The sequence below is a fragment of the Mesoplodon mirus genome (assembly GCF_964341445.2).
Source record: "Mesoplodon mirus genome assembly, chromosome: 5".
NCBI lineage: Eukaryota > Metazoa > Chordata > Mammalia > Artiodactyla > Ziphiidae > Mesoplodon > Mesoplodon mirus.
In genome coordinates this window covers 131,946,553-131,972,859 of record NC_138980.1, presented here as the reverse complement: position 1 = coordinate 131,972,859, position 26,307 = coordinate 131,946,553, and the positions used below count along the sequence as shown (strand labels likewise).

Below are 26,307 nucleotides of genomic sequence, written 5' to 3'. Positions count from 1 at the left end.
TCACAGGATTAAGTATAGATGCTTTTAAGCATTATGTGGTCTACCAGCTGTAGAAGAATCAGTGCCTTAAAACCACGGTTTAAAAAAAAAAAAAAGAGGGCTTCCCTGGTGGCACAGTGGTTGAGAGTCTGCCTGCCGATGCAGGGGACGCGGGTTCGTGCCCCGGTCCGGGATGATCCCACATGCCGCGCAGCAGCTGGGCCTGTGAGCCATGGCCGCTGGGCCTCCGCGTCTGGAGCCTGTGCTCCGCAGCGGGAGAGGCCGCAGCGGTGAGAGGCCCGCGTACCGCAAAAAAAAAAAAAAAAAAAAGAGAGAAAACAAAAATTTTTTTTGAAGAGGAAAAGCTCTGTCCAAAATTCAACATAGCAGTGGTAATTCCCTCTACTTACCGTGCCTTCCTGATTTTGAAATGCATAAGTCTAGTCGTTGGTCATAATACTGCTGAACCTTGTACCTTTGTCAGGCTCTTAAAAGCCGACGGATCCAATCTAAAGCATCAACTACCTTGCCTTAGTTTTCCCGTTAGCCAGTTGTCCCTCTTTTGTGCTTCTCAAGTACAATACTTAGTCTCTTTTCACTCACTACATGATATTAACATTGTTTGCTGATATATCTTTTTTTCCCTTTATGTGACTTAAAGAGCCTCAAGGATATTCATCTTTGTTTTCCTAGTGCCTGACGTAAATTGGAGCTCAGTAAATGGTTGCTGAATGGAACAGAACCAGTTTCAGTTAAAATGTGTCTTCATGCAGTGCGGTTCCCCTCTCTGTGTCCTCCCTCTGCCTGTGGCCCACTCAAAAACAGAGACTCATGATAGGGCATTGAGTTAGGAGTCAGCAGGAGGCCTTTCTGCAGCCCTCCTGTCCAGAGTGCAGGCAGCTGCCTAAGAACATCCTCTTCACAGTAGTAGGATAGAAACCTGACAGCAAAAAAAAAAAGAAAGAAAGAAAGAAAGAAACCTGACAGCAAATGTGATTGAAAAAACAAAACAAAAAAAAACAGAAAAAAAGGGAAAGACACTGCAAATATAAAAGAATTTATTTCTATCCCCATTTTTACCACTAAACAACTGTGTGATATTGCAGAAATCATTTAATCTCAATTTTCTTGTCTGTGAAATTAGTATATAAGCATACATGTAAAAATGTGTGTGTGTATGCACTCACACTTTTATATAAAAGTTCTGAGTTACAGGAGGAAGATGGGGAAAACTAAATCTTGTCATCACAGAGTTTAAAATAAGATCCCCTGCTGTCAGATTATATAAATTTGAAAATTACTTCAGAGAACTTTAGCTCCCTACTCCCCCAAAGAGGCATGAGACCTGGTTCAGATTCAAGGGGACTAAATTCTTTTTCAGGAAGGAAGATGCAACTGCGGCAGAGCAGTCCAGAAGTGTTGGCTGATTCCCTCTTAGAAAATCCTTGGGCAGTAATTCTGACCTTGCCTGGAGATTATAAGGGAGAATATTATTATGATCAGCTTTGGGACAGGAATGTGCTTTAGAAGCACATTTTAGACATGCTTTACTCCTACCAGAGCCCTCCGAAGATTTCCCAAGACCTCAGAGTCTGACTGGCAAAGGGTGTCTGGATATAATTGAATCAGATTTTTGCTAAGTGTCATTTTTCTGTTAAGTCGAATATTTCAGTACAGGTAATTTGTTCATATTTAATTAGACCTAATTCGGAGCTGATTTTTCTCAGAACATCCTTCTACCTGTTTACACTTGGATTACCTATTTGAGGAGATAGGTAGTTTTACCTAATTTAGACCAAGAGTTTTGAGTTTACTGTGCCGAGTACACTTTCAGGCTTTCTGAAGTAGCAGCCCTGCTACTCCCAGATACGGCAAGTCCAGGCCCACTGAGTATGAGAGCCCATCCTGATCAAGCACTGGAGTAGAGTACGAATGCTGCTTACATCAGCTGGTGAGGCTTATGACGAGCCTCTGTCCTAAGCTCAGGGCCACATGTGACCAGGTGAATGCCAGGAACCCAAAAACCCCTGCTGCTGTCCAGCTGTGTGCCTTGTTTCTGCCTTGGCTCACTGCCCAGATGGGAAGGTCCTCTGCTCTGGACCTCAACCTGATCACTTGGGTCCTCACAGTGTACCCAGCCCTTGCCGGGCCCTGCTCACCAGTGATTTTTTTTTCCTCTCTTCCACTGCATATAGCTACTGCCTAAATTCTCCCCAGTCTTACAACCTGGAGTATCATCCTGTCTAGGGACTCCTGTTGCCATATATCTCAGAACAGACTTCCTGGTGCTGTTAAAACCAGCCTCAGTCAACCTATGTTAATCACATCCATATGAACACTGTGATTTGAACTGCTGGCCGTCTCTGAGGGAATCAGCCCACAGCCCAGCTATCTCTCTAGCCATTCTGGGTTTCTTGCCATTGCAGGCACCTGTTGCCGGGATCCCAGTATGTGCCAATACCAGCTAGGGAGGGTTTCCACTCCACTCATGCCAGCGTGCTCAGAAATTCTCCAAGGGCACAGAAGGGGTTATTATGGAAGAAGGGGTTATTATGGAAAAAGGGGTCTAACAGTCCTCTGCCCCCACTGAGAATAAACTGAGAGGAAACTGTGAGTAATGTATGCCTAACAAGTGCTTTAGTACTATGACACAAAATTATTTATTGGCAGGTAAAGTGAGATACAGATTGTTGTATTAAGTAGGACCCTCAGTTAAAATAAAACTCTCTGTTTACCTCCTGCAACAAAATATAAAAAATGACAGACCTATTGCAGCAAGAGCCTTTTACCAGCAGTCTAAAATGCAGACTCTAAAGCTAAGCACAGTCCTTGATTAGGTGGGAAAATATAAGGCTTGGGGTGAACAGCCCAAGTCTTTCACGGAGAGAGTGCAACCAGAGTAGGTCTCTGAGGATGAGAGGGCTCTAAGGCTCTAGAGACAGAAGTCCCTTGTTGGCTCTCAACCACACTGAATCCTTTGCACCTGTTGAATCTGTCTGCCGCCCCTTTCCTCCCAGGGACCACAAACTAACCAGCCGCCCAGATGTGCCATGTATATTCTGCCACGTGTTTTGAAGAAACATCTGGTGTGTTTACTACCTTGCTGTGGCTGGGGGAATTTTCCACTCTCCTTCAGGGCCCTCCGTCCTTCTGAGTGAGTGTTGTTTGCATTGCTGCATGTAGGTTCACATGTACTGTCCAGCTCTCCTCCTGTTTGTGCAGTGCTAACTCATTTTCCCCAGATACTTGTCCATATACAGCTTGATGTGGTCCCTTGATCTCTCTTACCAAATGACAGTAAGGCATTTTTGAAGTGTTGTAAGCCTTTTGCTGGGGTTCTATCCAGCTGTCCTTGTTTAGTATGTTGGCAAAAGAATCCTGCTCTCCATTTTTGTAGAATTTGCCCATTATTTCTATTTTTGCCTCTCAAGTGGAACCAGGTTAGCAAACGATAGAAAATTAAATCCAGATGATTTGTGATAAGAAATATGTTTTGTGAAAAGGACTACTCAGTCATAAAGAATGTTTTATGAGATTATGCAAATGTTCCCTATTATCACATTTTCAAGTGGTACAGGCACGCTTGATGCTGATGCAAGGCAAGGAAATTCTGGTTAGCTTTTTATTTATTTAATTTTTCAGTTTTAAATAAGCAGAAGCTCACTAAAGCATAAAAGAACATAGGTTTTCAAAAAGACCTGCCTCATAATCACCTATGTACTTCATAGCCCACCAGAGATGATGAATAAATTTTGCTGTGGCCTCATAGCTTATAATTTGCCCATGCACTGTTGTAACAGAAATCAAAGAGGTTGTCACATTCTTTAATTTCAGGAAACGTGTGATCTGGGAAAGATAAAGCCTGAAGCCAGACGATACTTGGAAAAATCAGTGAAAATGGGAAAAAGGAATGGGCTCCATCTTCCAGAGCAAGTACAAAATGTGAGTTTGTTGCCTTTTCTTATTAGAAAACAAAAGAATAAATAAAACAAAATACAACAAAAAACAGGAAATAGGGAAACACATGTTTGTAATATGGGAAATAACCCATAATACAAATCAGTTTACAATGTATTTAGTAGTCAATGATTTTAAATTCCACAACTCCTGTTACCCTCATGATGACTGACAAACAACTGATAACTTAATTGTTCTTTAATCCTGTCAAGGTTTTATCTGCTTCATGTGTGCCAGGCTTATTTTCCCTGCTCTAGTGTACATTCTCTGGTAGCTAGTTCAGATCTTAATAGTTGATTTGTATTCTTACTCCCTTGTTCATAAAGAGATAGGGCACTGGTAATAAAATCCCTATGATGGAGAGTTTTCAAACCAGCATTTTGGAATGGAATACCCTGTGAGTAATATATGCTCCTTAAAGGCGGAGAGATTAGCTTTTCAGACTTTCTCCTTTGTCTAATACCATTCAGATCTTTCAGTTTCAGAAGTAAACTCAGCTGCAGAATTAACTCATTCTTCTGGACAGGATATATAACCTATGATTTATTTCCAGGTTATTCTTCTTGCCAGTAGAACTGGAAACAAGGTGGCAAGAAATTCAAACCGAGTGATGTCAGCATGGTAGATACATGTGAAGGCACCACTGAGATATGGGCACCTTTCCTCCACCAAAATGCCCTTCAGACACCTTGTATCTTCTTCATCCTAGTTACAGGAGAAGTGTGACTGATCTCGCTTTGCCTTCATGAACATTATATTAGACAACCCTGTTGAAACAGTCCAAACAATAGAAGAATTTTATTTGCTTGCATAAGTGGAAGATCCAGAGGTAGTTGGGGTTCAGGAGTTAGTTTGAGTCAGAGGCTCAGTGGTGTCACTGGCCACCTGATTTTTCTATTTCTCTACTCTGTCTCCTTCTGTGTTAGTTATCCAAAGGCTGGCTTCCTTTTATTACTAAAATGGCTGCAAATATAAAAACCCCACCATCCAGAAGGACATGGAGAAGCCCCCATTAGACCTCCCCTCATGTCTTAATGGCCCAGATGGGATCACATGCCTAATCCTGAATCCTTCTTTAGTCAGGGGAATGCCAGGCCTGGGTTCCCTGAATCAGTCACTGCTGCAGTGAGGATGGGATTACCTGACTGGTGTAGAGGTCACACCCTGGACTTCAGGTAGGATCTGGTCCCACCTAAATTGCATGGCTGCTGTAGAGTTGGGGAGAAGTGGAAGGGAGCTGGGGACATGACCAGAGTGTCCAAAAATGACACTGCACAGTATGTGTTAAGTCTCAAATTTATTGTGTATACGAATTACCTGGAGGGCTTGTTAAAGCTCTGATTATACACAGCCGCACCTCTGAGAGTTTGTGTTTCAGCAGGTTTGGTATGGGTATCGAAATTGGCATTTCTGGACTTGGGTGGTGCAGTGGTTAAGAATCAGCCTGCCAATGCAGGGGACAGGGGTTCAAGCCCTGGTCCAGGAAGATCCCACGTGCTGCAGAGCAACTAAGCCTGTGCACCACAACTACTGAGCCTGCACTCTGGAGCCCGTGTGCCACAACTACTGAGCCCATGTGCCACAACTACTGAAGCCCGCGTGCCTAGAGCCCGTACTCCGCAACAGGAGAAGCCACCGCAATGAGAAGCCAGCGCCCTGCAATGAAGAGTAGCTCCCGCTTGCTGCAACTAGAGAAGGCCCTCATGCAGCAACAAAGACCCAATGCAGCCAAAAATAAATAAATTAATTAAGTAATGTTAAAAAAAAAAAAAAAAGGAGGGCATTTCTAACAAGTTCCCAGGTGATGTTGATGCTTCTGGTCAGAAGCACACTTTGAGAAAGTGTACGGTTTATGTAAGTTTTATTATCTAGCACTTTTAGAAGAGTGGGACAGGTTAATAAATTATCTTATGTGTTTTCTTGTCGTGTTCTTTCTGATGCTTCCTTTGATGTCCCAACTAATACTTTTTTTTCCCACCTAGTACTTTTTATGTAAATGTTAGGGCCCATAAATCGCCTTTATTTGCAAACGCTCTATAAAACCAAGACATATCTTGTTTTCCAAAGGAACCACAGAAGTAATTACTCAGTTCTTATCTCTTGGCTTACTTCAGTACCCAATACTGATTTACTAAATTAAAATTTAGAATTTGGAAAGATTAGAAGTGTTAATTATTAACAGGCTACTAGATTCATTCATTCACTCAGCAAGCTACTTATTGTGTATGTGTTATATGCCAGACTCTGCTTTGACTATACCTCCTCAATGTATTTAGTTCTTACAAATTTATGCCTAATTTCTAACACATCACCAGGATTGCTTTTTTGTACATATTACATACAAATACTCGTGGACACAATGTAGAAGATTGCAGAAAACTATGGTATCAAGCGCATCTCTAAGAAAGTACTTCCTGAGAGTTGGGTACAGAACCCAGTCTTCATATACAAATGAAACTTACTTGACTGATGGCAATAAAAATGAAAATTTCATTTTATTGTTAAGGTCCTGTATTTGTATCTTTGTTTCAGGAAATTAAAGCAATGAAGAAAAGAACGAGTGAGCTATGTATTGACTTTAACAAAAACCTCAATGAGGATGATACCTTCCTTGAATTTTCCAAGGCTGAACTTGGTAAAGTTTTGTTGTTTTTTAGATTAAATCTATAATTTAGGCAAATAATGTCACCTCACAGTTTGCCAAATCAAAGTTAGAAGAATTCTTTTTAAAATGTACCTTCTACAGAACCCACCACGCCTTCTACAAAACAACACAACCAAACCACATCTAGATTTTAGGCTATAAGAATGTATACTGTTTCTAGAGACAGTCCAGAAGAAATTTCATAATCTTTCTTGGTAACTCATGCTAGTGTTTAACAGCCTTCAGTGCTTTGAATTTTTTTTTGCCTCGCAATGTCCTCTACATTGTAACTTAAACTAGTCTTTCCTTATTCTGTGATGGATTTTTCTTGGCTTAATTTTGCCTGTTCTTGATCAAAATGCCATCTATACAAGTGCACTGAAGCCTGTTCATATTTTGAATTACCATCTCCCAGGCTACCTGTCCTCTAACTGCCACCCCCATTACAATAACGTCAAAGCGATATTATAAGGATTGTCATTATTTTACTTGAATTTCAGTTACTCCACAAAATTCCTAGAGCTTCTTAAAGGCACCATGCCAATGCTAAATAAACCAATAATGAGTGGAAAAATTGAAGTATGAGAAAATGATTTTTTTTCAGGTGCTCTTCCTGATGATTTCATTGACAGTTTGGAAAAGACAGCTGATGACAAGTATAAAATTACCTTAAAATATCCACACTATTTTCCTGTCATGAAGAAATGTTGTATCCCTGAAACCAGAAGGAAGATGGAAATGGCTTTTAATACAAGATGCAAAGAGGTACTATAAATGTTTGTCTTTCTTTTGTTTTTATGGAAGATTTTAAGAAAAGGGTTTACTTTGTTTACCAATGTTGAATCAGAGGCTGATTCCTCTGTGTGAATTTCTATTTGTGTGAAGGTTATGCCTCCTAAATCCTCAGACTTACAAGACATGTTTTTCCTTCTTCGTTGGCAACCTGCTTGGTATGGCCGTAGGCTAAGCTGTTCTAATACAAATAGAATGGATTAAAGAAACTAAAAGTTGTATTCTTCTTCCAAGTCAACAGTCCAGGGCTGGCGGGATACCTCTCTCTCCTCAACAAGTGACTTCTAAGGCAGTTGTCACCATTTTCCAGCCTGTTGGGAAAAGGGAAAATAAAACACAGAGCAAGCATCTTTAAGAAGAAGACCTGGAAATGACATCCATCAACTCTATTCACATCCCATTGACCCAAATTCCATCATATAACTGTATCTAGCTGCAGGGGACACTGGGAAATATAGTCTTCAGTTGATAGCCATTTGCTCAGCTGAGGGCATTCTATTACTAAAAGGAAAAGAGGAAGAATTAGAAATGAATTCTAAGAGTCAACTAGCCAGCTTCACCACAGTCTGCCTCTCTGGCTATCCTAGTAATCTTGAGCACCCTTTTTTTCCCCACATAGAACCCATTCACCATATGTCAGATCCCAACCAGTTACTGCCTTTAGCTCAAAGACCAGGATCTGTGAGTGGTACACAGTCCTCCCCAGTTATACCTTCTCGTGATCTGGCTGCGTGTGAAAGGTTAGAAAACTTGTCTGGCCCGCTCACCTCCAACATGTACCCAGTGGTAGAATAGGAACAGAAAACCACACTAAAGACTCCCATTTGGAAAAGGAAAGAATGGGAAACAAAGCAAGCCCATACCAATTTTCAGAAACAATTTGGCAGGAATTGTGAGGATTCCGAGCTCTGGTGAAGTTCCTGGGATAGCCTGTTGGACTTACTTGGGTCTCCTTTCTAGCAGGAATTCCTTTAGCAATTGTATGCCATGGCCCCTGGTTTTGCCTGCAGGGAATTCTTTCTTGTCCGTTACCCTCCATGACCATATCCTGGGCAGCTGCTGGTATAGATTCCTGCTGATGCCAGTTTTGAAGCCTGAGGGTTGCTTTTGTAGGCCAGGCTTAATGATATCTTTGGTAATAAAATTCCCTCAAAAACTTAATAGCTTTCTTATCTGTTTGCTTCCAATCAGATTCATGTTAAAATAACAACACCCAAATACCACTTTTGGTCATAGTCCTCAAATCCACCATATCTTTTCTTATATACGGGCTCCTGTATGGTGTCCATCCTGCTGTTCTTCAATTTAATGGAGTCTGCTTCAGGGCCCCCTGAAACGGTAGGCTTGAGGAAGAAGGCAGCACCCTCACACTAATCTTCACAGTTCAGTAACTCAGAGTGGCAGTCTTTTCTCCTGGTCTCTGGACAACAGAGCAATTACCTTTTCCAGTCACCTGAAACCCCATCAGGGGCCACAGGCAGAACCTCTCTTAGCAGAACTCTTTTCCCTCCATCTTTGCAAACTGACCAACCCTCACTTGAGCTGTCTTTCATGTAATCTTTCCAAAAGCAACAAATACTAACAAACAGACACCAACATTATTAGTTTTCCCAAACAATTACCCTAGAGCTAAGACTCAGTGGTGACTGGCCTGCCTTCCAAGTTATGGTGAGCAACAATTTTAACAAATGTTATCCATGATATCATGAGGATTACCAGCTTCCCACTTGACAGCATCTGTGTCCTCACCTTCCATTCATGTACATTTTTCATTTTGGTTATAGCAGCACCCTATTCCTACTGTTAGTCTCTGTGGGTATTAGGCTTCAGGTTAAATAAAATGTGCAAAGTCAACCAAAAGCACAGTGACTCAAATAAGCTAAAAGTTATTTTTCTTCAGAAAGGATTAGTGGATACCAGGGGCTGGGAGACTGGGGAATTATTGCTTAATGGTTACCAAGTTTCTGTTTAGGGTGTTAGAAAAGTCTCGGAAACAGTGGTAATGCTTGCACAACAGTGTAAATTATAATTGGTGCCATTGGATTGTACACTTAAAAATGGGCTAAAATGGTATATTTTGTGTTAGGTATGTTTTACTACACTTTTTTTTAAGGTTTATTTCTCTTGCAACTAACAGTACAGCGGTGAGGGGTCCAGAGCTGGAAGACAGCTCTGCTGTCCTTAGTATGTGGCTTCCAAGGTCATTGTTCTCATCTTCAGTTCACAGCTAGCAAGACAAGCATCTATAAAGAGATGACCCAGAGATTTCACTTATGACCTCATTCGTATTCCCTTGTCCCAGTGTGTATCACATGGCCACAGCTAGCTTTAAGAAAGGCTGGGAAAGGTAGTCAGGAGACTGTGTGTCCAGCAAAAACTCAGAGAATTCTGTTACTAAAAGGAAGAATGGGGGAATTTGATATTAGGAAAAAATTGGCAGTCTAGGGAGAAGATCTAGGGAAACTGACAAAGGGGGCCAAGACTAGTTTGAAAGACTCAAATGAGTTAACTTTAGAACTTGGAGAATTGTATTATGTGTTTCTCATATCCATGTTTCCATTCTCATTTTAAAATAATAATAACATAATTATATGGTGTTTGCTCTGGTGCCAGGCATTTTTCTATGCATTTTACTTATATTCTCACTTAATCTGCATGATCACCCTATGATGTAGCTACTTTTATTATCTACGTCTTGCAGATGAGAAAACTGAGGCTTAAGAAGATTAAGGGACTTGCCAATAATTAGACAACTAGTAAATGGTGGAGCCAAATTTTGAACCCTGGTAGTCTGACCTCGGAGTGTGATCTTCCTTAGAAGCATGTCTATAAATAATTTGATGATTTAATAGTAGTTTTTCTTTTACCTCAATGTTTATTTACTTTCTCTAGGAGATTATTTTTTCCTTTATTGTTAAGAAAACAATAAAGCAATATCATTATTTGCATTTTAATACAAATAAAATATATAAAATGTTTGTAATAATTTGAGCAAAATCCCTAAAACATTTTTAAGCATAGAGTCCTGTGGCATTAAGTATATTCACATTGTTGTGCAGCCATCGCCACCATACATCTCCAGAGCTTTTTCATCTTTCCCAACTGAAACTCTGTACCCATTAAACACTAACTCCCCATTCTCCCAGCCCCAGCCCCTGGCATACATCATTCTACTCTCTGTCTCTGTAAATTTTACTAATCTAAGAACTTCATGTAGGTAGAATCCATATAGTAGTTGTCCTTTTGTGACTGACTTATTTCACGTAGCATAATGTCTTCTAGGTTCACCCGTAATTTCACATGTGTCAAAATTTCTTTCCCTTTTAAGGCTGAATAATATTCCATTGTATGTATGTATCACATCTTCTTTATCCATTCATCCACAGATGGACATTTAGGTTGCTTCTACCATTTGGCTATTATGAATAATGCTGCAGTGAACATGGGTATACAAATACCTGTTTGAGTCTCTGCTTCCATTTCTTTGGGTTGTATACCCAAAAGTGGAATTTCTGGATCATAGGGTAATTCTATGTTTAATTTTTTGAGAAATCATAATACTGTTTTCTACAGCAGCTGTACCATTTTACACTCTCATCAGATATAAAGGTTCCAAATTTTCCACATCCTCACCAACGTTTATTATTTCCCTTTTTTCTATTTTTTTAAAAATTTATTTGTTTATTTATTTTTGGCTACATTGGGTCTTCGTTGCTGCACGTGGGCTTTTGTCTACTTGTGGTGAGCAGGGGCTACTCTCTGTTGCAGTGCGCTGGCTTCTCTTGTGGAGCACAGGCTCTAAGCATGCAGGCTTCAGTAGTTGTGGCACGCAGACTCAGTAGTTGTGGCTCGCGGGCTCTAGACCACAGGCTCAGTAGTTGTGGCACACGGGCTTAGTTGCTCTGCGGCACGTGGGATCTTCCCAGACTAGGGCTTGAACCCGTGTCCCCTGCATTGGCAGGCGGATTCTTAACCACTGTGACACCAGGGAAGTCCTTCCTTTTTTTTTTAAATAGCCATACTTATGGGTGCAAAGTTAAAGTGGTAAATTTTGTATTATGTATATTTTACCACAATAAAAGAAAAATTTTAAGTACCAATATTTGGTGCAGTATCGACGAGACTAAATGTGGAATCAGTATAGTCCTTAAGAATATGTTTTTAGGGGCAGGACGAGAATAAAGACACAGACCTACTAGAGAACGGACTTGAGGACACGGGGAGGGGGAAGGGTAAGCTGGGACAAAGTGAGAGAGTGTCATGGACGTATATACACTACCAAATGCAAAACTGATAGCTAGTGGGAAGCAGCTGCATAGCACAGGGAGATCAGCTCAGTGCTTTGTGACCACCTAGAGGGGTGGGATGGGGAGGGTGGGAGGGAGGGAGATGCAAGAGGGAAGAGATATGGGGATATATGTATGTGTATAGCTGATTCACTTTGTTATAAAGCAGAAACTAACATACCATTGTAAACCAATTATACTCCATAAAGATGTTAAAAAAATATGTTTTTACTCAAATTTAACAGTACCTAAAATTTTGTTAAGACCCTCATAACTATCTCCTGAGACTTAAAAAGTCAATTATTTCAGAAATAAAATTGGATCATGAATCCAGAAAAAAGTCTGCAACACTGAAATGGAATAACTTACTAGAAGTTGAGATGGTCTAAAAATATTTGACAGTTTTACCAACCTGAAAGTAATGTAGAAACTCTTCTTTTTAGTGCTTTGGATCCAGTTAATTATTAACCTTTATTTTGGTTTTTATTATTGTTGTCTATTACCAGGAAAACACCATAATCCTGCATCAGCTACTCCCACTGCGGGCCAAAGTAGCCAAACTGCTCGGCTATAGCACACATGCTGACTTTGTCCTTGAAATGAATACTGCGAAGAGTACAGGCCATGTAACAGCCTTTCTAGGTTAGTCTTCTTTTCTTAATCCCTTGTAAATTGCCATTTCTCTCTTTCTGTGACTGTTTTGCTGCATAGTACCAACTTGACAGAGGGCCTCAGAACTTAATATGCCCTTGAGAACGTTCTGCTTTTCATTCATGCAAGAGAAATGTATTGGTCACCTACTATATGTTAGATACTGTGCTTGGCCCTAAGAGTTGTTCATTGTTTATATTACTATTATGGTCCTTGCTTCATTCTATTTGTATCTTGACAGGGATTTTTATATTAATTTCTAAGAAGATATCTAGGGACCTACAGAGAGAGGATTAGCCTGTTGTATGAAATAAGCTGACAAACGGGACATAAATGAAAACAGAGCATATAGAAACAAAAAATATTTTATATTCCAGAAGCCACTTGTTAATACATAATAGAATATAAAATAATATGCATCAAAATTGTTATCTAATAACTATCTTCACATTCATTTAAAATCACTTTTTCATTAATCTTTTTAAAACCATAGAGCTTATGTCCATGACATTTAGTCAGTGGCACTCTATCACCCTTACCCCTCTCAATCTCAGTGTCACTATTTCAACAGTCACTCTGGTTTTCTCTTTCATTTTAGTGAAAATGGTTGAATAACATAACCATTGCAAAAATACTAATTTTTGTGTTCATCTTCTCTAATCAGAGTTTACCAGAGTATGATTTATTTTTTAACTTTCTCATTGACCCCTTTCAGAGTTTATTCACCTTTAACAACTAGTGTATAATTTTATTAGCTTAAAGTTGGAGAGGATTAATAGTGTGTCAAAATCAGCATGCAGCCTGCAGTTTAGTCCTCTGTGTTCTCAATGGCCATACCTTGAATTATTAATGTGTATACTGACATCATATGTGACGTGTAGCAGGTGTTGCACAAATAGTAGCTATTCATTATTATATAATTCATTTATTCATTCATGAGACATTTATGAAATAAATGCCCTGTATTAGTGTGCATGCTACACAGTTGGACTATAGAAAGGGCTAAGACAAGGTTCTTTCCTCAACGAATTTTCCGCTGAGCGGAAACAACAGAGATGTGAACCAGTAATTGCCATCTGTTCTGATGTATTTTATACAAGAGATTGGCTTGGGGAGTTAATAGGTTTGGTGAGAATGTTTCCTTTAGTGGTGACTGTGTATACTGAAAATTTTTCTTAATAATACCTCATTAACTTAATTTCTTAAAAGCAGTTTTCTCTCTAATCAGAATTACATCTCTCTGTATCTTCCATGATATTCCTCTTTTTGTTTCACAGCACTCCTCAAGCTGCTGCCTTCACCTCACACTATGGGGATGCCCCTTACAGAGGCAATGCTTTTTATCTTACATATGAAGCAAATTGTGGAAAATAAATACTTAATAAAAGCATACTCCTTTAGCCAAATACAGTGCAATAGTCAAAAACTGACCACAGTGTTAAATTGCAGTATCCATCTAAAAAGTAGAATTGCCATGTCCAAATAGACCTTCTTCATAGGAATGGGGTAGTGATTAACTAAACCCATGGCTCTCAAAGGCGATGAACAGTTTTCAGTAATTCTGACCACAGGTCACACCTGATTTGTTTTCCCTCGGTCTCTGAGGAGCCTAACCTCATTGAAGAATAATCACGTACATGAATTTAGTTTCACTATCGCTTCGTTCCCTGAATTATAATATTCTTAAGGCAGAGTTCTCTGAGATAAACGTCAGCTCTGTTGATGCTGTAAGGAAGTTGTGGCCTGATTTGGGTGGTGCAAAAAAAAAGAAGGTTGAGGAGCCATAAAATAAATTACCCTAAAGAGAACGGCAGTGCTGTCATAATAAAGCCTGCTTTCCTCTCTCCCTCCCTCCCTCCCTCCCCTTCCTTCCACCCTTCCTTCCTTCTTTTCTCCTGATGTATCTGTATTGAGTGTGACAAAGGAGGAAGCACCATGCTGAAATACTGGTGGTATGTATGAATGTGCTTACTTCCAAGAGCAATGGATTGCCAACTTTTCCCTCTCCTCACAGATGATTTAAGCCAGAAATTAAAACCCTTGGGTGAAGCAGAGCGAGAGTTTATTTTGAATTTGAAGAAAAAGGAATGTGAAGAGAGAGGTCTTGAATACGATGGGAAAATCAATGCCTGGGATCTGTATTACTACATGACTCAGACAGAAGAACTCAAGTACTCTGTAGACCAAGAGATCCTCAAGGAATACTTCCCAATTGAAGTGGTCACTGAAGGCTTACTGAGCATCTACCAGGAGCTGTTGGGACTTTCATTTGAGCAAGTGACAGATGCTCATGTTTGGCATAAGAGTGTTACACTTTACACTGTGAAAGATAAAGCTACGGGAGAAGTATTAGGACAGTTCTACCTGGACCTCTATCCAAGGTACTGAGGATCACCGTGTTGGAAGGGACCTTAGGGATTCAACTCCTAACCAGATTAAGATTCTTGTCTTTCATAATTCTCATATGGGATTCCTAGTAAAGGGATTAAAAATGTGGGCTCTGAAGCCAGAATGTCTGGCTCCATCACTTACTAGGCAGGTTACCTAATTTTTCTCTGCCTCAGTTTCCTTACCTATATTACGGTCCTATGAAATGGGAATACCAATCATACCTGCTTTGTAAGGTCATTATAAGGACTAAAATGGTGAATTACATGCAAAGCTTTTAGAAGACTACCCAGCACACAGCAAGTGCTTAATAAATGTGAGCTGCGATCATCATCACTATTATCATCATCATCATCTAGGATCGAACCTGGGCCCTCGGCAGTGGAAGCACAGAGTGCTGACCACTGGACCGCCAGGGAATTCCCTGCATTTCTTAATTTAAAATTGACCTCAAAATGTTTATTATTCAGGTGATCTGTCTGCCAATACTCTTAAATCTATGTCCACTCCCTTCAGTCTGGCTGAAAGGCAACACAGTATAAAGGAATAGCAAAATCTTGGCGGTCAGTCAAACTTGAGTTGGAATGCTTGAGTGACATAACCTTTATGAGCCTCTATATCCACCTCTATTATATGGGAATGATGTTTGCTTTACAGGTTTGTTTTGTGCATTAGACTATATATGCTAATCACCCGGCCTGGGCATTCAATCAGTAGTAAGAATTAAAAATATTATTATTAGGGCTTCCCTGGTGGCGCAGTGGTCGAGAGTCCGCCTGCCGATGCATGGGACACGGGTTCGTGCCCCGGTCTGGGAAGATCCCACATGCTGCGGAGTGGCTGGGCCCGTGAGCCATGGCCGCTGAGCCTGCCCGTCCGGAGCCTGTGCTCCGCAATGGGAGAGGCCACAACAGTGAGAGGCCCACGTACCGCAAAAAAAAAATATATATATATATATATATATATATTATTATTATTGTCTCTGTAGCATGTAGTAACTATGGACTCCACAGTGTTTCATCAGACATGAAAGGATTTGGATTACTTTCTCTGTAGGCTGCGTTCTAAAACAAAGCCAGCTTGTTGCAATTTTACTAACTAGGCCAGAGTAAATTCTATCAATAGCATCTCTCTAGATCAGCAGCACATGCAAGTTCATAACCTACTGATTTTGCATGACTTCAGGAAGGAGGCTGGTTAACTATTGTCAACCAGACAGGAGGCAGAGTTGTCTGATCCCACTGCTTTATGGACTTACTTTCACTTCTGATATGTTCTAAAAATAAACCCATGTCAAATTGGATAAGTCTATTTTTAATTGAAGAGTGTCAAGATACAGTTTTAGGCCAAGAATTCTTTCAGGGGAACTCCTTCAGCATGGGAGCCTCCTATAACTGTCCCTGGATTCTCTTTCCATGGCCAAAGATAGCAAGTCTAGCTACCCCATCCTGCTGTTTCTTTGCCAAGATATAACTGGTGTCTTTTGTTCTCAGAGATCTGGCCATTGCTACCAGCACTCAGGTATGGGGACCGGAGAGTGATGTTTTGTGAGGGTAGTGACCTAGTTAATATTTACTTTCTGTCACCTGACATGCTTGCTTCTTGTTTTCTTTGTCTGCTTGACTCAAAAAAAGGATATTTGTAGTAGGTTAGGAAAGACCAGTTTCTTCTTTTTTTAAATCACGTACCAATTTTTATTCATCAAACACTGAGATTGTCAAACAAAAGGGAAAAAAAAAAACCTCTAATGGTTCCAACATAAGATTGTCAGGTAAGGGCATCTTTTAAAATCACCATCATTTTATAAACACAACATAAAAAAGACATACTCTCAGAGTAAGGAAACCTTTGATATTAAATAAATCAAGTTTATTTCTTAAAAAGATAAAAAACCCTCAATCGCACTGATTTTTAAATTGGTCGAAAGTCCTTATGGTGTTTCATAATGGACCAAGATGTATAAAATATAACAGGATAAACACCTCGCAGATTAGTTTGTTTTCCCCGGTAAAATAATATTTATAGATCTGTTTACCTTTTTAAACAATTCAGTCTAACTACATGAAATCATTCCAGAAACACTGATGGGCCCATTGAACATCCAGAGCTGGACCGGCTGAAAATGTTATCAAATTCAGTGCACGGTTTCTGGTGTACACGTCCATGGGTTCTCTTCCCTTCTCTCCCCTCCTCTGTCTGCCTTCCTTTCCCATGTCCCTGCTCACTCCTAGCTCAGCCCGACACAGTTCTTTCCTGTTGTTGTTGTTGTTATTTATTTATTTTTACTTATTTATTTTAAACAGACTTTATCTTTTAGAGCAGTTTTAGATTCACAGCAAAACTGACCCTAAAATACAGAGATTTCCCGTATATCCCCTGCCCCGCACGTGCACAGTTTCCCCCATTATCAACATCCCCCACCATAGTGGTACATTTGTTATAACCTACGCTGACATATCATTGTCACCCAAATTATATTCAGGTTCACTGTAGATGTTATACTTTCTTGGGATTTGAAAAAACATATATAATGTGTATCTACCATTATAATATCATATAGAGTAGTTTCACTGCCCTAAAAATCCCCTGTGCTCGGCCTCTTCATCCCTTCCCCCACTACCCCAGCCCCTGGTGACCACTGATCTTTTTACTTTCTCCATAGTTTTGCCTTTTCTGAAATGTCATACAGATGGAATTATACAGTATGTAGCCTTCTCAGATTGGCTTCTTTCATTTAGCATTATGCATTTAAAGTTCCTCCATGTCTTTTCATGACTTAATAGCTCATTTCTTTTCTTTTTAGCACTGAATAATATTCCGTTGTCTGGATATACCACAGTTTATTTATCCATTCATCTACTAAAGGACATTTTGGTTGCTTCCAAGTTTTGGCAATTATGAATAAAGCTGTTATAAACATGTGCAGGTTTTTGTGTGGACATAAATTTCCAGTCCCTTTGGGTAAATACCGAGGAGTGCAATTGCTAGATTGTATGGTAAGAGTATGTTTAGTTTTGTAAGAAACCACCAAACTGTCGTCCAGAGTGCGTGTACCATTTTTGCATTCCCACCAGCGATGAATGAGAATTTCTATTGTTCCACATCCCTGTCAGCATTTGGTGTTGTCAGTATTCTGGATTTTGGTCACTCTAATAGGTGTGTAGTGGTATCTCATTGTTGTTTTAATTTGCATTTCCCTGATGACATATGATGTGGAACAACTTTTCATATACTTAACTACCATCTCTGTATCTCCTTTGAGGAGGTGTCTGTTACGGTTTTTGGTATATTTTTTAATCAGATTGTTTGTTTTCTTATTGGTGAATTTTAAGAGTTCTTTGTGTATTTTGGATAACAGTCTTTTATCAGATGTCTCTTTTGTAAATATTTCCTCACAGTCTATGGTTTGTCTTATCAATTTCTTGACAGTGTTTAATGAAAGCTTATTGATTTTTTTTCTTTCATGGATTGTGCCTTCAGTGTTTCATCTAAAAAGGCATTGCCAAACCCAGGGTCATCTAGATTTCCTCCTATGTTATATTCTAGGAATTTTGTAGTTTTGCATTTTGCATTTAGGTCTGTGATCCATTTTTGAGTTATTTTTTGTGAAGGGTGTAAGGTCTGTGTCTCGACTCATTTTTTTGCATGTGAACTTCTAGTTCCAGCATCATTTGTTGAAAAAAGTGTCTGCGCTCCATTGTCTTTATCTGTGCCTTTGCCCTTTTGTCAAAGAGAAGTTGACTATGTTTATAGAAGTATATTTTTAATTTCCAAATATTTGGATATTTTCCAGCTAGCCTTCTGTTATTTCTAATTTGGTTCTGTTATTATTGGAGAATGTACTTTATATCCTTTGAATTCTTTTAAATTGTTTTGATTTACAGCCAACATGTAGTTAGTCTTGGTGAATGTTCCATGTGCACTTGAGTATTTGTTTTCTGTTGTTAGGTTGAGGGTTCTGTAAATGTCAGTTAGGTGAAGATGACCAGTAATGTTGTTCAGGTTTTCTATATCTGAGCTGATATTCTCTCAGCCTGTTCAATTAATTACTGAGAAAGGAATGAAGTCTCTAAGTGATTTGTCTATTTCTTCTTTCAGTTCTCTCGGCTTTTGCTTCTTGTATTTTTTTTAATTGAAGTATAGTTGATTTACAATGTTGTGTTAATTTCTGCTGTACAGCAAAGTGATTCATTTATACATATATATACACAATCTTTTTTATATTCGTTTCTATTATGACTTGTCACAGGATATTGAATTGTCTAGTATATTTTGAAGCTCTGCTTTTAGTTATATACATACTTAGAATTGTTATATCTACTTAGAGAACTGTCCCCTTTATCATTATATAATGTTCCTTATTATCTTTAGTAATATTCCTTGTTCTGTTTGTCTGCTATTACTATAGCCATTCAGCTTTCATTTGATTAGCATTTGCATAGTGTATCTTTTTCCATCCTTTAACTTTTTAGCTTTACCTTTTTATTTAGAGTGGGTTTCTTATAGACACTGTACTTGGTGCTTGCTTTTTTATCCACTCTAATAATGTTTTAATTGTCATGCTTAGGAAACTTACATTTAGTATAACCATCTTACTTTTTGTCCCATCTATACTTTCCCCCCTTTTCTGACTTCTTTTGGGTTGATAGGTTTTTTTATGATTTATTTTTGTCTCTACTCTTGGCTTATTATTTACATCTCCTTTTAATATTTTTAAATTAAAAAATTGCCTAAGGGTTTAAAGTATATATCAATATCTTTAATCATGGTCTACCTTCAAGTTATATTATATTTCTTATCATTTGTGCTATCGTTGGCCTACATATTATTTTCACATATGCTTAACACCCAGTGCATTGTTAGTATTATTGATTAGTCGACTATTATTCACAGCAATTCAAAATACATTGTAATATATCTTCATTTATTATATTTTCAGCACTAGTTGCTTTGTAGTTACAAGTTTAGAGTGGTATCACATCCCTTCTGCCTGAAGAACTTCCTTTAAAATTTCTTGTAGTTCACGTCTGTTGGTAATATATACCAGTTTTTTTGAGAAAGTCTTTCCTTTCCTTTCTTTTGTGAAATATTTTTTTTACTATTTATAGAATTCTGGGTTCGCAGGTATTTTCTATCAGTACTTTAAAGATGACATTCCATTGTCTTCTGGCTTGCATAGTTTCTGACAAGAGATTGGCTGTAATTCTTACTGTGTTCTTTTTGTGTTCTTACTGTGTTCTGTACTGCGTTCTTTTCCTCTGACTGCCTTCAAGATTTTCTCTTTGTTCCTCTCTTTCAGCAGTTCCATACACTTAGGCATATGGGATAATTTTTTCTTTTTTCTTTTTTTGGTTGTTTGCTTGTATTTGTCTTCCTTGGTGTTCTTTGAACTTGTTGGATCTGTGGTTTAGTGTTGTTAATTTTGGAAAATTCTAAGCTATTCTTTTGGTTTTGGGGGGTGGTTTTGGCCCACGCCACGCAGCTTGCAGGCTTTTAGTTCCCCAACCAGGGACTGAACCCAGGCCCTCAGCAGTGAAAATGCAGAGTCCTAACCGCAGGACCACCAGGGAGTTCCCTAATTTTGGAAAATTCTCAGCTATTCTTCAAATATTTCTTCTATCCTGTTCTCTATTCTCCTTCTGAAATTCCACTTACATATGTGATAGATCATTTGATATTGTCCTGCAGCTCTTGAGTCTTTGTTTTTTGTTTGTTTTGTTTTGGTTTTTGTTTTTGGCACCCTTTTAAAAATCTTTGTGTTTTAGGGTAATTTCTATTGGCCTATCTTTTGGTTCAATGATTCTTCCCTTGGCTGTGGGAAGTCTATCAATGAAACTATCAAAGGCATTCTTCATCCCCATTACTGTGCTTTTTATTTCTAGCATTTTTATTTTATTCTCATAGTTTCCGGCTCTCTGCCAAAATTATCCATCTGACTATGCATTTTCCTCCAGAATCTTTAACATTTAAGTTATTGTAAATATCCTGTCTGAAAGCTCCAACATCTTTGTCATATCTGAGTCTATTTTTCTTGCTCTCTTTGCCTCTTGACATTGTGTCTTTTTTCCTTGCATCTCCATGTGCCTTACAATTTTTTTTAAGTCAGACACTTACATAAGACAGAAAAGACTAAGGTAAATAGTTTTTATACCTGGCAGTGGGCACATACGTACTTCTGCTAGGCATTTAATGTGAGTGTTTAACTCATTCCATTTAGTAGTTGAGCTGGGTTTGGACCTTGTTATTGCTATGGTTAACCTCAGTGAACCCAAAGCTTCAGATTCCTGTATGTGTTTAGGATGAGAGCTTATTTGCCAGAGTTTTTCTCAGTGTCTGTTCCACTTAGTTTGAGGTTGTTCATTTGTGCTCTGCCTTAGAGCAGGTCTCTTTTCATGCTCTTGTTCCTCTCCCTGCAGTAGACTGCTATTGTTTATTACTGGATGCCTATTAGCCTGGAAAGGGGAGGGTCTTTTCTGTTGTTCAGTCTTACCCTGGGTCTGAGGAGTATACCTATATAGTGATACCACCCCACCCTCAGCTGTAGGTCTGGGCCCAGGATGTTTTCCTGCCCTACCTTCAGGAGTAGAGTGTTTTTTTGTGCGTTACCATCCCCCCAGTGGCAGTGGGTTTTTACCAGTGCTCTTAGGGCAACAGGGTTTGTTGCCTTTCCATGAGAAGTTCAAGGCTCGTGTCCACTAGGAGAGAGGTGAAATGGATCTAGGCAATGCTCCCTTCCACCAGGCTTGCATGAGCACTGATTCTTTCTCAGAGCTCTCATCCTGCCCCTGTCTTTTTTGTGTGTACTCAGTGAGGTCTAAGGAGAAGACCCTGCAAATGGATGCAAAATTTCCCTTATCTAATAACTCCTAGTGGTTCCCTATTTTTGCTGGTTCACCATCAATCTTTATCAATTTGTTAAAATTTTTCTTACTGGTGTCTGCAGTGTCTGCCCCAGGTTAAAAACAAACAAACAAAAAACCCAAAAAGTGCTTGTTTCCTTTCTCTTTCTCCTTGGAGGCATCTGTCTTAGATAGATTGTAGGTTGGTTGCCCTTCAACCTTCACCTTCTGATGGGTTCAAGAAAAGTTGTGATTTGCAAATTGTCCAGCATGTTGTTTTAAGAATAGGAGCAATGCCATTTTCAGCTTTCTACATCTTAATAGGAAGCAGTAAAAAGACTAGTTTGTTTTTGTTTTTGTTTTACATGAATAACTTCAGCAGGAAAAAACAGTTATGAGTCGCCAAGAAAAGATAATACGGAAAAAGATATATAAATCAAAACATCAAACTAAAAAATTCACACTAAACCTGAATGTACGTCCATGTTCTGAGCAAAGAAAAAAGGAGGAAACCTATCCCTGTAATAAAGTCTAATGGCCCATAGCTTTTGAGAGCTACCATCACTGGTATCACATTGTCCTAGAACAGATGACTTTATAGTATAATTTATGTTTTCTCCAAGGCTAAATAGAAGCATTCTGTTTCAGAAAAGGCCTGTCTGGTTTATAAAAGGAGCTCATTTAATTATGAGTACTGATTCTTCCCTCCTTGAATAAAAGAACAATATTACTGTCTGGATTTTAGTTTTTATCAGTTTTTTTAAATCAATTTTAACTTTAAGGAAAAACTACCTAGTAAGTCAAACTCCATTATTTCACTTTTGCTTCAACACTATTTAGTGTTTAATGACTCTGTCTTTGAAGACGAAAAGCAAGAGCTTGTTACAATAAATTGGACATTCAGCTGTACCCTACTTGTACTGTATATTCTTAATTCTTATATTAAGATTTCAACAAAAGAAACCTTGGAAATATAACTCATATCAAGTGATAGTGGGGTTTTTGTTTGTCTAGTTTTCGTTGTTTCATTTCAACAAAACATCGACCTACTTTGTAAAAGGTGAATTAAATGTTTCAAAGCATCTCCTGTTATCAAATATGGTTAAATGACTGAGAGAGGCTATGCCAATATCGTTGCTAGAGAATAGAGTTTGTATCTCACCAACTGTGCTTCTGGTTCCTTAGGGAAGGAAAATATAACCACGCAGCCTGCTTTGGTCTCCAGCCTGGCTGCCTCCTGCCTGATGGGAGCCGCATGATATCTGTGGCTGCCCTCGTGGTGAACTTCTCACAGCCACTAGCAGGTCGTCCCTCTCTCCTGAGACACGATGAAGTGAGGACTTACTTCCATGAATTTGGTCATGTCATGCATCAGATTTGTGCACAGGTGAGTGATTTTTTTTTTTATGGTAGACCTACCAATTGCTTTTCCAGATTTTTTTCCACCAATGTCAGGTTTCTCAACATGTTTCTTAACATGTTTTCTCAGAAGCTGAACATGTTCAAAAATTTCATAGGCCTTCTGCAAAAACACGAAATTTTTCTTACTATATTTTCACAACATACTTTTACTCAGAGATTGATCCACTAATGAAAGAGCTTCATTGAATACCACCCTATGAAAAAAAAAGAAAACTGTCGTTAAGGAAGGGTTACAAATACTGTGTTTTTTCCTTTCAAATCTTTTCCTCATAGGAATTTGGTGTAAGCTTCAGAGATAAACTGTGCTGTAATCTGTCTCTTCTGCTTATTAATGCTTTGTTTTTAGTTCAACGGTTTTCAGTCATCCAGACTCTGTACTCCTTTTTTAATAATAAATATTTTGTAACACCTTCCTTTACTAGCCTTCAATTAAAATCACAGATAGCATGGTATAACCATGGGGAGAATTTACTAAGAAAGAGAATGTGTGTGTGCAGCAGATTGCAACTAATTTCTCTTTATTTTTAAAAATGAAAAGTGTATTTATTCTAAACTTTGTAACATAGTCCAGTAAACTAGGCCCACACTATTCTAGGATGAACCATATGAACATGCCAATATTTAACTGCTGTTGACATACGAAAACATCTAGTTCAGTTGTTCAGCCTAACAGTTTAAAAACTGATATTTACAGAAGTGGAGGGACAGTTTTCCAAATTTGAAATCTCCATGCATCTCTAAAGATGAACTTTTTAGAAATAACCTCTTTATCAGAATAGTTTTAGATTTACAGAAAAGTTGCAAAGTTAGTAATCCTCACCCTGTTTCCCCTACTGTTAACATCTTATAGTACATTTGCCACAACTAAGAAGCTAACAGCATTGGTACAGTACTCCTAACTAAACTCAACACTTTATTTGGATTTAACTAGTTTTTCCCTAATGGGCTTTTTCTATACAGATAATTTTTTTTAATCTATGCAATATCCTCACTGCATAAAAGAAAGCATTTTGTTTATGTTTTTCAAATTGTAATGCCTGGGCATGGCTGTGTAGTAAGACATAATGAAGTATTCAGGTTATACGTGAATGACCCCGAATATTGCAACAAAAACTGCAGACTGATACGTAAGCGGTTTGTTTTGTCCATTCAAGTCCAAGAATGGTATAGCCAGTTGTCTTAGTTCAGATTGCTATAACAGAATACCATAGATTGGGTGACTTAAAAATAACAGAAATTTCTCACAGTTCTGGGAGCTGAAGTCCAAGATCGAGGTGCTGGCAGATTTGATGTCTGCTGAGGACCTGCTTTCTGGTTCAGAGATAGCACCCTCTCACTGTGTCCTCACATAGTGGAAAGGAGCTCTCTGGGATCTCTTTTATAAGGCACTAATCCCAACCATAGGACTTCACCTTCATGACTTCATCATCTCCCAAAGGCCCCACCTCCTACCATCACATTGGGGGTTAGGTGTCAACATATGAATTTAGGGGTGGGACACAAACATTCAGGCCTCAATAGTGACATGATTGTCCAAAATGGTGACTATCTCTTGGGACACTTCCAAATAGAAAGTAATCTTACTTTGATTTACACGATTGATTTTAGTAGTTAGAGTCTTGGAAACTTTAAGTGTGCAAAAAAATTTTTGTAAAAATATGTGTAATGGAGTTAGTTTCTAGGCTCACTTAATTACAAATTTGTCATTTATATGAATGCCCAGCAGGACATATGAATGACATGCAGAATAGGGGACAGTTTTTTATTGTCTTGACATGTGCAGTTCAGTCCTGGACATCCAGCATCCCACCCCCAGAGCAGCCCCTAATCATTGTAATAACCAAAAATGTACGCACTCTTTTCCAGAATACTACTATCACTTTTGTTTAAAAAACAGTATTTAGTTCTTTCAACATTTTATCTTTACATCCTGGTGTTTCCATGTTTTATTTTAAAAAACAGAGGGGACTCCGGTATGAATCTATTCAGATAAATAAATCCTAATATACTGATATAGCCATTTCTACTTTCTGTTTAATCCAAGGAAAATAAAGCTTTCAGAATAACCTAAATTTTCTTTCTTAGGTAATTTTAAAGTCTATTTTCACAGCAATAGGGTTCCTGAAATATTTATTTTCCATCAGTGTTCATTCTATGACTGACATTTCCTTTAATTAAGATAAGTCTAGGTTCCATTTTTCTCAAGTGTTTTTATGAATAATTTGGAAAAGTCAAATATTTTTCTTAATTTCAGACTTAGGTTACTTAGATTATCTAAGATCCTAGTTATGTATTTGTACACAGATAAACAATAGTCACCTTTTAGAACAGTGGATCTTAACTTCTTTGGATCTGAGAGCCTATGAAAATATGATTTAAGCTATAGATACCTCTTCCAGAAAAATGCACATTCACTTATACAGTCAGATTTCTACCTGGAATTTCAAAGGTCACACTGACCCCCTGAAGCCCAGACCATACTGAATTCCAAGTTAAAAACTGGGTTAGAGCAGTTTCCTTCTTTATTTGGATGTTAATTATCAGCTAATGATTTCTGAGGAAGTAATTTGGTGTCTTAATCACATTTATTAAAATAATACTGATCCTCAAATAGGGTTTTCCATGCTTTTGATGCATGTTCTTGTTTTCAAACACAGCCCTCTTATAACCTTAATATTGTATGCTTATCATGTATTCACGATACAGTTCTCTACAACTCTGTTATTCTCATTATTTCTTACATTAATTTTGATTCTTTGAATTACTCATTTTAGTATTGGAAAATAACAGTCTGGGTATTATTTCATTTTAAAGCTCTGTGACTCATGAATGAAATGTATATACATATATATATATGAATGAACTATATATGAATATATAATTATATATGACCAAACATATATATGACTGAACTACACACATGAATATATATGAATCAGTATGTATACTGATACACTGATGATAGTATATATACTGATATTCTGCTGATAGCAGATTTACTGTTGATCAGTATATATACTGATGAATGAAATATATGTATGTTTCATATATACACATATATATGAATCAACTATATATATGAACATATAATTATATATATGACAACTATACATATGAATATATACATGAATCTGTGTATATACTGATGATGAATGATGTCTCTTTCTTGAAACAGTAGATTATATTCAATTCTTAGAATTTGCCTAACCTCCTTCTTGAATACGAAATGTGTCATACAGATGAATAGTGTATTAGTACAGTCCCTTGCGTGGTCATCACCTAATAACATTATCTTTGAAAAATCTCTTGTTTGTCTGTTAATCCTTTCAAATGTCCTGTAACATTTTAA

General features: G+C 38.3%; 1 protein-coding gene across 3 annotated transcripts in view; it reads left to right on the top strand.

The window, feature by feature from the left end:
* The window catches only part of NLN (neurolysin), a 92,520-nt gene that overhangs the window by 44,071 nt on the left and 22,142 nt on the right, over positions 1-26,307 (top strand). For all 3 annotated transcript variants that reach the window (XM_082623515.1, XM_082623517.1, XM_082623516.1), the window contains 6 exons: positions 3,814-3,921; positions 6,469-6,571; positions 7,185-7,345; positions 12,165-12,300; positions 14,324-14,690; positions 22,722-22,923. In XM_082623515.1, coding sequence (XP_082479641.1) covers positions 3,814-3,921; positions 6,469-6,571; positions 7,185-7,345; positions 12,165-12,300; positions 14,324-14,690; positions 22,722-22,923 — 1,077 coding nt within the window. The remainder of the gene's footprint in view (positions 1-3,813; positions 3,922-6,468; positions 6,572-7,184; positions 7,346-12,164; positions 12,301-14,323; positions 14,691-22,721; positions 22,924-26,307) is intronic.